This window comes from Boleophthalmus pectinirostris, unplaced genomic scaffold, assembly GCF_026225935.1.
Source record: "Boleophthalmus pectinirostris isolate CB_2022bp ecotype Guang Dong unplaced genomic scaffold, ASM2622593v1 HiC_scaffold_2, whole genome shotgun sequence".
NCBI lineage: Eukaryota > Metazoa > Chordata > Actinopteri > Gobiiformes > Gobiidae > Boleophthalmus > Boleophthalmus pectinirostris.
In genome coordinates this window covers 41,255,606-41,268,679 of record NW_026571152.1, presented here as the reverse complement: position 1 = coordinate 41,268,679, position 13,074 = coordinate 41,255,606, and the positions used below count along the sequence as shown (strand labels likewise).

The 13,074-nt window shown below is 40.4% G+C and overlaps 1 protein-coding gene across 1 annotated transcript in view; it reads right to left on the bottom strand.

Annotated features, from left to right (window-relative positions):
• Positions 1–13,074, bottom strand: part of tbc1d2b (TBC1 domain family, member 2B) — a 61,106-nt gene that overhangs the window by 37,026 nt on the left and 11,006 nt on the right. Inside the window, 3 exon segments of the mRNA XM_055156028.1 lie at positions 2,267–2,415; positions 9,260–9,428; positions 12,098–12,248. Of these exon segments, the coding sequence (XP_055012003.1) occupies positions 2,267–2,415; positions 9,260–9,428; positions 12,098–12,248 (469 nt within the window).

The following is a 13,074-nucleotide window of genomic DNA, read 5'->3' as shown; positions in this document are numbered from 1 at the left end:
AAATATTGTTCCAGCTTTCATATGTTAAACGATAAGTCGATATACAGTATTTTTCGGACAATAAGTCGCACTTTTTTTCATGGTTTGGGTGTTTCCTGCGACTTATACTCCGGAGCGACTTGTATAAATATTTCAAATATAATATGTGAAATCTGCAGATGAAAACAGAAATCGAGCAGCAGAAATAAAGTTTGGAGTGAGAGAGAAACTTGTGACACCAGGAGGATGAAACATGAAACTTTCCTGAAGTCACTGGATGGATGGACAAAGCCTGGACTTCAGTGACACCGAAACCATCCCGAATAATTCTAACTGGAACTGATGCTGAGTCTGACTCTGTTTACCTCCGGAGGTCGAGGTCGAGTTGTTCAGAAGTGACACAGAGGATGAAGAATTGAATGGATTTAGTGATTTGGAGTGAGATGGAGAGTTTGTTAAACTTGTTCTGTTCTGTTGTTTATGTTATAGTTTATCTGAAGAACTGTTCATATGTGACGTTAACAGTCTGTTGTTCTCTCTTCTACTGTTATTACCATATTTTCCGGGCTATTAGTCGCGCTCTTAAGCCTCCAATTGCATCAGAAAATGACCGCATGCCCCACAATCCAGAGCGCCCCATACACGAATCCACTCAGGTGTCCCAGTACGACTTCAGTAAACTACAAAGCCGCACCACCCGCAGAACACACAAACACACACGGAGCAGACAGCGACCGCACAGAGAAACACACCCACAGACACACTCATCACTCCACGCCGACGAGGAACGGAACAGAGGAACGAACCGAAAAAAGCGAGCCCAATGTGCCACTTCTAGACACGACTGAACAACTGAGTCACTGTGAACATGCCGACAATCCAGCGTAGGGGTGGGTGATATCTCCATATTTTAAATATATCGAGATAGAATTCATATCAAGTTTAAAAACTGACATATCGTATATATCGATATAATGCTTATATTCAATTTTGATTTCGCCGCTTTGCTTGTTTACCTTCTCTCTGGTCGCCTCCGCCTCACTGATTTTGTTGCTCGTGTCTCCTTCACTCGTCACTACCACCGTGAAAGCCGAAAGTTGGAGCCAGTGAAAAGCTTCAAGCACCATGAACCTTTTCCACCATTTACAGACAAGAACATCAGCAGCACATCCTCATATTCCACCGAGTCTCGTCCTTTAGCCCGAAAGAAGCTGAACGAGCTGAGCTGCATGAGAAGTGCTGTTTATGCAAATGAGTCATGAGCTTAAGTTTCGTTTCTGTAAAATGTAAACACACGTGCGCAAAACTGCATTAAACACATTATTATCTCAAACGGGCTGATGTGGCTCTAGAGTCGTTATGTTTTATATATTGTAAAGTTTAGTAATGTAAAGTTTATTTATGCAGAAGATTTTAATTAATAATCTGCTGCAGTGTCACTTGTACAAAAGTGTTTGGAAACGTTGGGTTTGATCTGCAGTGGATTGTGGGATTAAACCTCAGAGCTCCTCACTGCTGGAACATGGATCTGTTAAAATAAGGAACATCCTGAGCTTCTTCTGTTAAATGAGCTCATGGTTCTGGTTCTGGTCTGGATAACAGAGTTAATGCAAAGATGAGCTTGTCTTGAGTTGTTTTATTTATGAATGAAAAGAAGGAAATATGTTTTATTTCTTATATTTTACAGTTAAATATTATTTATGTAATTAGGATTTTTTATAATCTTAAATGTTCCTATATGAACTGCCGACCTCTTACACTTCAATTTAAAAAAAAAGGACCTTGTGGAATTTGGCAGATTTGTTTTTGCAGTTTTCAGTTTTAGGGGGTTATTTTTTCTTGAACATATATCGAGATATATATCGTATATCGAGATATAGCAAAATATATCGAGATATATTTTTTGATCCATATCGCCCAGCTCTAATCCGTTGGTCCCAGACACACCCTCCCTACACGCCACAACTGAACAAAGCCCAGAGTCACCGTGAACGAACAAACAAACAAAACCACTCACCCATCACACTGTTGTGTTTCCTTTAAAGTCCCGCGCGGTTTATTTGTGAAAAAAGTTTGAAAATAGACCATTTAATGACAGTGCGTCTTATAATCCAGAGCGACTAATAGAGCAGAAAATACAGTACTAGAACTTGACTTTACACAGGAAATGTCGGCTCCGTGGTCCCCAAAAAGTGCAACTTATACTGTTTCAGACCCACAGAGAGTGAAACGACAGCATATAGAGCGAGCGCAGAGTGAAATGTGTGTGAGTGTTTGAGTCTCGTACGTCTGTGGGCCTCGTTGTGTTTTCCTTCGGTGGTCACGTCTTTGGGAGGAGCGTCCAGCAGCTCCCACTCGTCCACGGTGCTGCTGTTGGCCGTGTAGAACACACTCCTCCTGCTGTCCCGCCCCGACCGCAGAGACGACATGGAGTTTCTGAAAGAGCAGACAAAAGTTACACAGTGAACTTTTAAGTATTATTTTACGTATCTGTACTTCACTCATGATAAGTAGATTTTGAGGGTGGATACTTTTTACTTTCACTTCACTACATTTAAGAGCAGGTGTCTGGACTTTCTACTCCACTACATTTTTGAACAGGACTGAAAAGTAAAAGTATTTTTCATGATAGTTTGAGACCTGCAGAAAAGACTGAGGGGCTCCTAATGTGAGCAAAAAAAAACAAACAAATAAAAAAACACTTTCCATTCAAAGCCTCAAGAATCTGTGCAAAATACTTCTTACTCTTTATGCAAATTTTTAAATGGATATTTTAATACTTAAGTAAATTTTTTCATGTGATATCTTTTTACTTGAGTTTTCTTTTACTCTGGTATTAGTATTTTTACTTAAAATAAATTTTTTTCTCCTGATTCTCTGCGTAAATGAGTCTAAAACAGCAGTGTGTCTCTATCCCTGGACTTATTTTTTTCGCATTTTCGTGCAGATTTGTTAAAAATGTGACTTTTGCGTCAAAGTCGTGTCTGTATCATGTAAGACATTTGAGTTTTCGGGTTGGACTAACAGCGCCAATGAGTCAAAGTTGCCGATACGATACATACCTCGATACACAGGCCACGATACGATACGTATCTCGATACACTGCACTTTCGATTTGATATGATATATTTCAAATCGATTCGATACGGTTCAATAAAAAATAAAGTCTAAATCATGGCTGTGATACTAAAAGTCTTTGTTAAACCACTTCTTCTTGTGCAAAGTTCATATGAAACACAAATATTTTAATCATCAAAACAGTGAAAATGTAAAATGTGTTGCATAAATGAGTTTCCTTTCACTCCACAAGCCACAAAACTGTAGCTCTGTAACAAAATAATTTAGTAAAACACACGTAAAAATACTCTTGGTGATATATCGATACAATAGCCCACGATATCGATACTGTATCATCACATTAAACGATACGATATATCGATATTCCAATATTTTTGCACACCCCTAGAGTCAGATGCAGATTATTAGTCAGTTTTTTCATGTGATAGTTTTACTTTTATTCTCCAGTATCTGTACTTTTATTTAAGTAACAAATTTGTACTTCTGAAGCAGGACGCACTGTACAAATCTGAAAGAGCAAGGTCACATGTGGGAAGTCTAAAGTGCAACTGATAAAGCTGCACTCTGTAACTTTTTCGTTGGCGTTTGTCACCTTCTTGTTCCTACGGACATGTCTTTGCTCTGCTTGGAATGTTCCACAGTGTGACATTAAACAGCTCGACTTGACATTTATTCAATTACAGGTGGTTTTACAGCTCAAAAAAACCTAGAAAAACAAACATTCTGGCTGTGAGCGGGATCGTCTCTCCACAGATCTGACCTGTAACTTCTCTGTTTGGTCTGGTTTGAAAAAAAAATGACAAAAAAGTAAAAAGAAAAAAGAATAGTAATGAAGGAGAGAGGGAAGTGGCTGCAGACCTCCACCACAAACTGAATCAAGAAGTGAACTGAGGGAGCGTGACATCGCCCACAGTGTTCGGCTCCAGTCAAATGAAGCTCATCGAAGCTGTCGGTTACAGGAGCGAATTTGAAGCAGAATGGTCATAGTTAAACCGCGTTCCAAACAGGAAGTGAGCAAGACGCGATTACAACTTCCTTTGGCTTCTGTTCGCAGTCGTATGTCTGACAAAATCGAGGTAAAATTAGAAATTGTCCCAGTTTTCTTCATCTCCATGTCATTGTAGCGTTCCGTTATGTTCGACAAATCAACAATTACAATCAGACGTCTTTTTTTTTTCCATCATTTCCGCACTGACGCACAACTCTGAGTGCACTGGGTACATGCGATTAGAAGAGACGAGGCGCCAAATTCCAGACGATTCCAAACAGTACATACATCTACAGTCTTCATTTTACCGCTGATTACATTTAGTATAGTCGGTGAGCCCAGTGTCGGGAACTACACCAAGTTTCATCGCATGTTTCCAAACATCTTCCTGGTTTGTGACGTAACCGTGAATAGAGCTTATACATGCATCAGGAATTTTGGACTTCGCTCATCACACAATTCATACTGCGAAGGATTTTCCGAAAAAGTGATCATCAAACCTCCATGTTTGTTTTCCCAGTGGGATGTGTCTATTGTCAAAGTCGATCTTTTCAAGTCTTTTGAACCATATCACTTTTGTTTCTGGTTCTGATATTGTCATGTTTTAGTTTTGGGATTCGGACATCGTTAATTGGATGTCCAGAAAAGGAAGCAGCACTCCGTTTACCTCATGCATCTATGGTTTATCTCCAGAGGTTGCTCAGACGTGACACCGAGGATGAAGAATTGAATGGATTTAGTGATTTGGAGTGAGATGGAGAGTTTGGTTAAACTTGTTCTGTTGTTTATGCTATAATTATCTGAAGAACTGTTCATATGTGACGTTGACATATTAACGCCTGTTCAGTCTCTTGTTCTCTATTCTGTTACTATAACTTGCCTTTCAAGATGAAATGTCAGTTCCTGGACTCTGATTTTATAAAATACACTTCCCCAAAAAGTGCGAATTATATATGTTTTTTTCTTCTTCATTGCACATGTTTTGGCTGGTGCAACTTATAGTCTGAAAAATACAGTACACAAGGAAAATTGTTAGGCATTCTGAGTCAGTATAGTCACATTTTCTTTGCGTTTTGGTTGTTTTTAAGCAGCTTTTCTGTTTTTTACTGAAACAAATGAGAGTTTATGTCTCTCTTTACTGTTGGCAGAGATCAAAATGGTCAAAAATAGAGACACTTGGGACATTTCTTGTATAAAACTGAAATCAAATCACTGGTTTTGTATAAATCTGCTGGGACACGGGACACAGGACTCAAAACTGGGACTGTCCCGGATAAGTAGGGTCAACTAGTCGCCCTGGATTAACCCATTCTACATGATCCTGGTATTTTTATTTTGATATTTTGTCCGTAAATCAATTCCTATTCCAAATTCGATAACTGCCACTCTCGCTGAGCTGCATTTGACTGGAGCTCCCTCCCTTTAGTCCACTTCTTTCTTCAGTCTTTGTGAGAAATTGTGAGTTCTGTGTGATGGAGGATCCGCTGATGAAGGAGGTCGTGTCAGCAAAGATTCTAAACAAACACTTGCTTGTAAAAGATGAAACCACAAAGTAAATCTGTCACAGCTCGTGTCGGTGCCTTCCCATAAAAGGATCGTGTGATATTTATTTCACACACCACCAAAATATTAAAAAAAACACCGTGTGGCTTGAGCGACCAAAATGCGGTTCACACATTCTGTCAATAAACACGTCAAATGTCACCGAAACCAACGGACTCCTGAGAACTTTTAACCTACAAACTTTAAACTGTTGTTCCCTCCTCAAAAACAAACCTGGACTTGTGTTTTGTTTTGTTTCGTTCACACAAGTTTGATCGGAAATTCTGCGATATAGTTCAACTGTTCAACACTTGTGGATCATTATGTTGTTATTATTAGGCCTGTAACGATAACAGATTTTGCTGGACGATTAATTGACCGAGAATTTATTGCGATAAACGATAATATTGACATTTTCACGTGGGCATGTTGTACCTCGTTATAAAGTTTAGACTCTCTACATTATGTTCATTTAATCCAATTTACAGACAGATAAATGTCCTAATATGCATCAGTATTTATCTGCAGAGTCATTTGTCTCTGTGTGTGTCCGTACTGTCCCTGAACACACCACAGAGTCACGTGTGTTCGTTTACACTCGCAGACACAGATCCATGTGCAACACTGAGATTATTTTCTTTTTACGGACAATCAGTTTGAGTCTGGATTAAAACTAGAGCCCGACCGATATGGATTTTGCTGTGGCCGATATGAAACCGATATAATGGGAGTTGGAGCTGCCGATATAATCGCCGATATATTTAGTGATGTAAAAATTCACTGTAAATGTTGAATTGTTTAAAAAACTTAGGTTTGGCTCTGATGGATTTTAAATTGGGTTTATTTAGGCAACATTTATTGTTATTCTGCCTCTTTACATCATATTTACAGACAGTAGGTTGACTTAATGGCATTTTTGCATCACATTCTAGACACTAGTGATGGGTATTCCAGTTCTTTTTAGAGAACCGGCTCTTTTGGCTCGGCTCACTAAAAGCTGCTGGTTCTTTTGGCTCCCAAGTGGCTCTTCAGATTGTTTTGTTGCAAGCAGGACTAAACCACGTCTAAAGCAGGACTGAATCAGAACTGAACCAGGTCTAAACCAGGACTGAAAAAGGACTAAACCAGGACTTATTTATTTTATGCTAAACTACAGTCAAATATGCTCGTTTTTTGTTTTTTTTTATCCTATGTACACGCAAATTTCTCAAAGTTTCGTTTTCAGCCGTTGCCGCTGTCAAACCACGAGTCTGCACGCGGCGTGAAGAGAAAAAAAGTGAGAGAAAGAGAAAACACGGCTCCCAATAAGGATCAGGCTCCCGTTGTTCCCTTCAAAGAGCCGGTTCTAAGAGTCATTTCGTTCGCGACCGACCCATAACTAGTAAATAAACTACTGCTATTAGACTTTAGCCGTAAATGCTGCGCGCCGCGGTAATTAATTATATGCGCAAATGTCATAATTCACACGTCTGTTCACAGCTCATTTACATATCAGTGCAGGTCCAGTAACAAATATACGGCCAATATAGTCACTTTACAATAGACCAATAGAAAACAGTCTGTTTATGTGCGGGAGCTACAGCAGCTAACCCATAACAAATGACAAAAACTAGCTTCAGAGTCGACATATTTCCAACACTCACCGCTCATACAGGCTCCTCCTCACATCACAAATCTGCACTAATAAATGTCCTTTTAATTCAGACTCAAACCGATTGTCCGTAAAAAGAAAATAATCTCAGTGTTTGGATCTGTGTCTGCAGGTGTAAACAAACACACGTGAGTGACGCGACTCTGTGGTGTGTTCAGGGACAGTACGGACACAGACAAATGACTCCGTAGATAAATACTGATGTGGAGCCACATATTAGGACATTTATCTGTCTGTAAATTGGATTGAATGAACAGAATGTAGAGAGTCTAAGCTTTATAACGAGGTATAACATGCCCACGTGAAATATCGGCCCCTATCAGCAAGCATATCGGCCGATAGCCGATATGCCTCGAGGTGCCCATATCAGCCGATAATATCGGCCAACCGATATATCGGTCGGGCTCTAATTAAAAGGACTTTTATTAGTTCAGACTTGTGATGTGGGAGGAGCCTGTGTGAGCGGTGAGTGTTGGAAATATGTCGACTTTGAAGCTAGTTTTGGTTCGTTCTGATAAGTTAGCGATTAGCTGCTGTAGCTCTCGCACATAAACAGGCTGTTTTCTATTTGTTTTCTGTTTTCTTGGTCTATTGTAAAGTGACTATATTGGCCATATATTTGTTACTGGACCTGCACTGATATGTAAATGAGCTGTGAATAGACGTGTGAATGATCCACATTTATGCGTATAATTAATTACTGCGGCACGCAGCATTTACAGCTAAAGGCTAATAGCGATTGTTTATTAGCTTGTAGTTATGGGTCGGTCGCAAACGAAGCGGCTTAGATCCGGCTCTTTGAAGCGAACGAAGGGAGCCGTGTTTTCTCTTTCTCTCACTTTTTTTTGTCTTCACGCCGCGTGCAGACTCGTGGGAGTTTGACAGCGGCAGCGGCTCAAAACGAAACTTTCAAAAATCTGCGTGTGCATAGGATAAAACAAAAACGTGCATAAATATATATTCAGCATAAAATAAATAAACCAGGACTAATCTTGGGCTCGAGAGACAGAGAGAGATAGAGACCAAGTCCCGACACTCAGTCCTGGTTCAGTTCTGGATTAGTACTGTTTTGCACATGGTTTAGATCTGTTTTAGTCCTGGTTTAGTCCTTTTTCAGTCCTGGTTCAGTTCTGGTTTAGTCCTGCCTTAGACCTGCTTTAGTCCTATGACATATCATGTAAAGAGGCAGAATAACAATAAATGTTGCCTAAATAAACCCAGTTTAAAATCCACTAGAGCCAAGCCTAAGTTTTTTTTAATAAGTCAAGATTTACAGTTAATTTTTACATCACTAAATATATCGGCGATTATATCGGCTATCGGCAGCTCCAACTCCCATTATATCGGTTTCATATTGGCCACAACAATGTCCATATCGGTCGGGCTCTAGTCTGAACGTAGCCTTAGCTGTTTTTGAAGAAAAACTCCCGCACACTGTCTCACTCTTGATTATTCTTGTATAAGGAGGATTTTGACCCGGGGCTGAGTTGGGTTCTCAATTATTGGTTCCGCCGCTCTTCAAGTGACGTTATTTAACCAAATAATGAATAATTTTGAGTGGAAATGCGACACAAAGAAGTTACATACTGCACAAATTTTAAGACCCACATATAAAAATTCTAAACTTTTTCCAAGTCTTTTTATGGTATTATTTCCAAATTCATACTTCAGTGTTTTTAAGACTTTTTAAAATGCCGCAGGAACCCTGATTAAAATCTTTGAAAAGTTGATTTTGCATAATAGGTGCTCTTTAAATGATTCTAATGAAGGTGTATGGAGTTTAAAAATACAACGACGCACTTCCTGTAAAACCATGAGAGAAGAACTCAGCCTAAATCTGCAAGGTTTGAGTGTTAAACATGTGTGAATGACACAAAACGCAACTGCAGGTCTGTTTGTGATGAGGAAACGACATTAGAACAGAGCAGAAAATAGCATAAAATGTCTGTCCATCTGTATAAACAACACGAACACTAAAGAAAACAAACAAACTGAATATTTAAATGCTGCGGTGTCCGTACCTGAGCTCAGTGCCGATGTTCCGCAGCGTGTTGAGCGGGTTGGCGGGGGCCCCGGTGGGACCCCTGGACGAGGGACTGTCCCCCACGGCGCTGTCCACCTCGGCCTCCAGGGCGAAGTCACTGCGCACCTTCTCCATACTGTCATTGAACTTCTCAAACACCACGCCGTCTGGAAACGAGAACAACACAATGACGTGACATGAACACACACATAAAGACAAAGAGGCGGTGCACTGAAGGTAACAACACTTTCCTTTTCTCTTTCCTTTAGTCGAGGCACATGCACATCGTACTGGTCGGCAAACACAAGTAGATCATAACTAACACATGACTTGGTTCTTTAAAGTAATTATTCTTATCTGGACTAAAAAGCAGAACAGTTATGGTCAGGTAAAACTGAGGGTTAAGAACATTTATACTGTTGTCTAATTCTAATTTTAAACAGGTAAATATAGATGCAAGCAGCAATGCAGAGGCCTTAGAGCGTAGCTGCAGAATAGACAAGAGCAGGAACGGTAACACCAGCACAATGAAATTTCATTTTTAATCCCAGCAGATTATTGGAGGCCAATAAGATCGTATACAAAAACAAGGGAGTCCTGCAGCATAAAAACATGGTTAAAGGTTAAAATATTACACTATTGTCTCGGGCTGAACAAGTTTAAGAAAAAATTGAATTGTGATTTTTCTGGCAGATATCGCAATTTCGATTACATCCATGTTTTTTTTTTTCAAATCAAGTATCACTGCACATGAACATTTGCAAACGTCACAGAAACTTACATCGTTCCAGAGTCTGACTGTGGACTCTAAACACATTTCCTGTCCTCCACTTTCCTTTCTTTTAACGTAATAATGTGTTTAATGCAGCTTTGACACATTTGTTTATATTTTACAGAAACAAAACTTAAAACCACATGACTTATTTGAATAAACTATAAAAAAAACTAATAAACTAACAGCTCTTTCCTTGTGCGCTGATGCGGTTCAGCTTCTTGTCTAGACGACACGACTCAGTGGAATATGAGTGTTGTTTCTGTGACAGAGGGGTGTTCTGCTGATGGTGAGTCTGTTCTGTGTTTCTGTCACGTTTGAGATGGTTCATGTTAAACTTCACACAAACACCAGGTTTAAATCGTCGCCTCGTCACGTTGAGGTGGTAAAGTCCTTCACGGCGCATAAACTTCGACGCAAATCCATAAATCAAAAACGACAGCGACAGTGAGCGCCGAGTCGAGGCAGAACAAAACTTCACCCTTAAATTGGGCTTTAGGAGCACTGTAAAAAAACACGGCTTTCATGCTCCCAAAATCGTGTTTTCTGAGATCGCGATTTTCGGTCCAAAACGCAGATCGTTCAGTCCAACTATTTTCTGATCTGTGTCATAATGTTTCTTCATCACAAACAGACCTGGAATTGAGGCTGAGTTCTTCTCTTAAACTGAAAACACCGTGTTTCACCTTGTGATGTCATGAAGTGGGAATACAGGAAGTGCTCCATTGTGTTTTTAAACTCCACACACTGTCACTAGATTAATTTGGATGATTTCAGCTCAGGAATTGTCAGTCGTTTGAAGTTACAGCTGTTTTAGCCTCATCGGACGACACTGTGGACCTTCTGTGACCATCTCAACAGAATAAAAGTGTAAATGAAAAAATGTTTTCGTTATTCTACAGTATTGTAAAGTATAACAAAGGAGAACCTGTGTTTCATTCGTTCATTAATTTTCAATATAAAACCAAAAATAAGAAAATGAAAAAAAAAAAAAAACAGTTTTCTTCATTATTTGTCTCCAAAACCAAAATGAAAAAACAAATAATGATTCGTTTTTTCAGTTTTCGATTTTGTGTTAAAATGAAAAACGGAAAAAACGGATAATGGGCCGTTTCCTGTTTATGTGACTTCCTGTGACTGCGATGCCGGATTTTGCATCACGTACGGACTGAACCAGGACTGATCCAGGTCCGGGACCAGGCTGGGACCAGGCCAGGATCAGAGCAGGACTGAGACTGAGACCAGGCCGGGACCAGGTCAGGACCAGACCGAGACTGAGACTGGGACTGAGAGCGAAACCAGGCCAGGACCAGACCAGGACCAGACCGGAGGCTCAGAGCCCACGGCAGGGCCTGAGCTTGAAGCTGAGGCTCGGACCCTGCAGAGGCTCAGAGTCAAAGCTTGGAGTCCACCCTGGTCCCGCTCTGGTCCCCGTCTGGTCCCGGAACCTGGATCAGTCCTGGTTCAGTCCGTACGTGATGCAAAATCCGGCATCGCAGTCACGGGAGTCACATAAACAGGAAACGGCCATTATCCGTTTATTCCATTTTCATTTAAACACAAAACTGAAAACTGAAAAAACAAATCATTATCTGTTTTTTCATTTTGGTTTTGGAGACAAATGAAGAAAACAGTTGTTTTTTCTTTTTCTTATTTTTGGTTTTATTTTGAAAAACGAATGAACGAATGACACACGGATTAAGGAGGATAAAAAAATAGCCGTTACCTTTAAAACCACCACTTCATGACACCGTAAGGAGGAACAGAACATTTTGAGCTTTGGGGATGTAGACAGATTAATAATAAAGAGTTACTCAAACAAAACACACCTACAGGTCTGTTTCTGAGGAGTAAATAACATTATAATATGACTAAAACCTCACAAGAGTCCATTTTGTGCAATACTGGACCTTTAAAGACACAACTGTTATTAAAATTAAGGTCACAAAATCTTAACAAGACAAGTACTGGAATAAACAACATGTCACTGTGCAGCTGTAGTCCCTAAACAAACATCTGGAGCTGATCTTTTACGTTGTGCAGATGTGCAGGAGGAGTATTTACCGTTGTCGTTGTGGACGAGGCCGGTGGGGGGGTCGGCGGTGATGGGGGAGCTCCAGCTGTCTCTCTGTCCGGACCCTCGGGTGTTGCTGTACTCCCAACGCTTCTGCTGCAGCTGCTGGAGCCAGAAGTGCATCACCTGTCTGCTGGGAGCCTGAGGAGAGACCAAGACCCACTGTGACACAAGATACAAACACGGAGTCATTTATTCTTTTATCTATTTAATTCCTTTTAGTACTGCTTTTATATATTGATTTATTATTTTTATCTATTGTTTCTATTCGTTCTTTGTCCAAAACATAATTCTGCTGACTTTTTAGAGTTGAATGATTCACTGAGGCTTAGGCTACGTTTATATGATGACGATCTGAACAGAAGTGGTGTCGCATCTTCACTTTTTATCCCGCATTTAGACGAGAGTTTTCAGGAGGAAATCTGCGTGCATGGAGGGGAGGGGGGGGTTCAACTGTGCATGTACTTAAAGCGGCACGGTGGCTGAGTGGCTAGCACTCATGCCTCACAGCAAGAAGGTTCTGGGTTCGTTCCCCTGTGTGGAGTTTGCATGTTTCTCCCTGTGTCTGGATGAGTTTCCTCCATCAACCCAAAACATGCTCCAGGTCCAAGAACAGTTGATAGTCAAGGTCAGTTAAATACAATCAATTCAATCATTGTGTCCTTAGGCAAGACACTTCACCCACATGTCTAGTATGAAAGTGGTGTGTGAGTGATGGTGGTGGTTGGAGGGGTTGATGGCGCAGATTGGCAGCCTCACTTCCATCAGTCTGTCCCAGGGCAGCTGTGGCTACAACAGTAGTTTACCATCACCAGGTATAGAGCGAATGAATAATGCTCTGTAAAGCGTCTTTGTGACAAAAATGCCTGTGCTTAAAGCAGAGGTCTCCAACCCGTAGCTCTCATCCCCTCCCAAGTAGCTCGCCATGGGATTTTTGAAGTATATGTATTGTGCATAATAAGTCAAA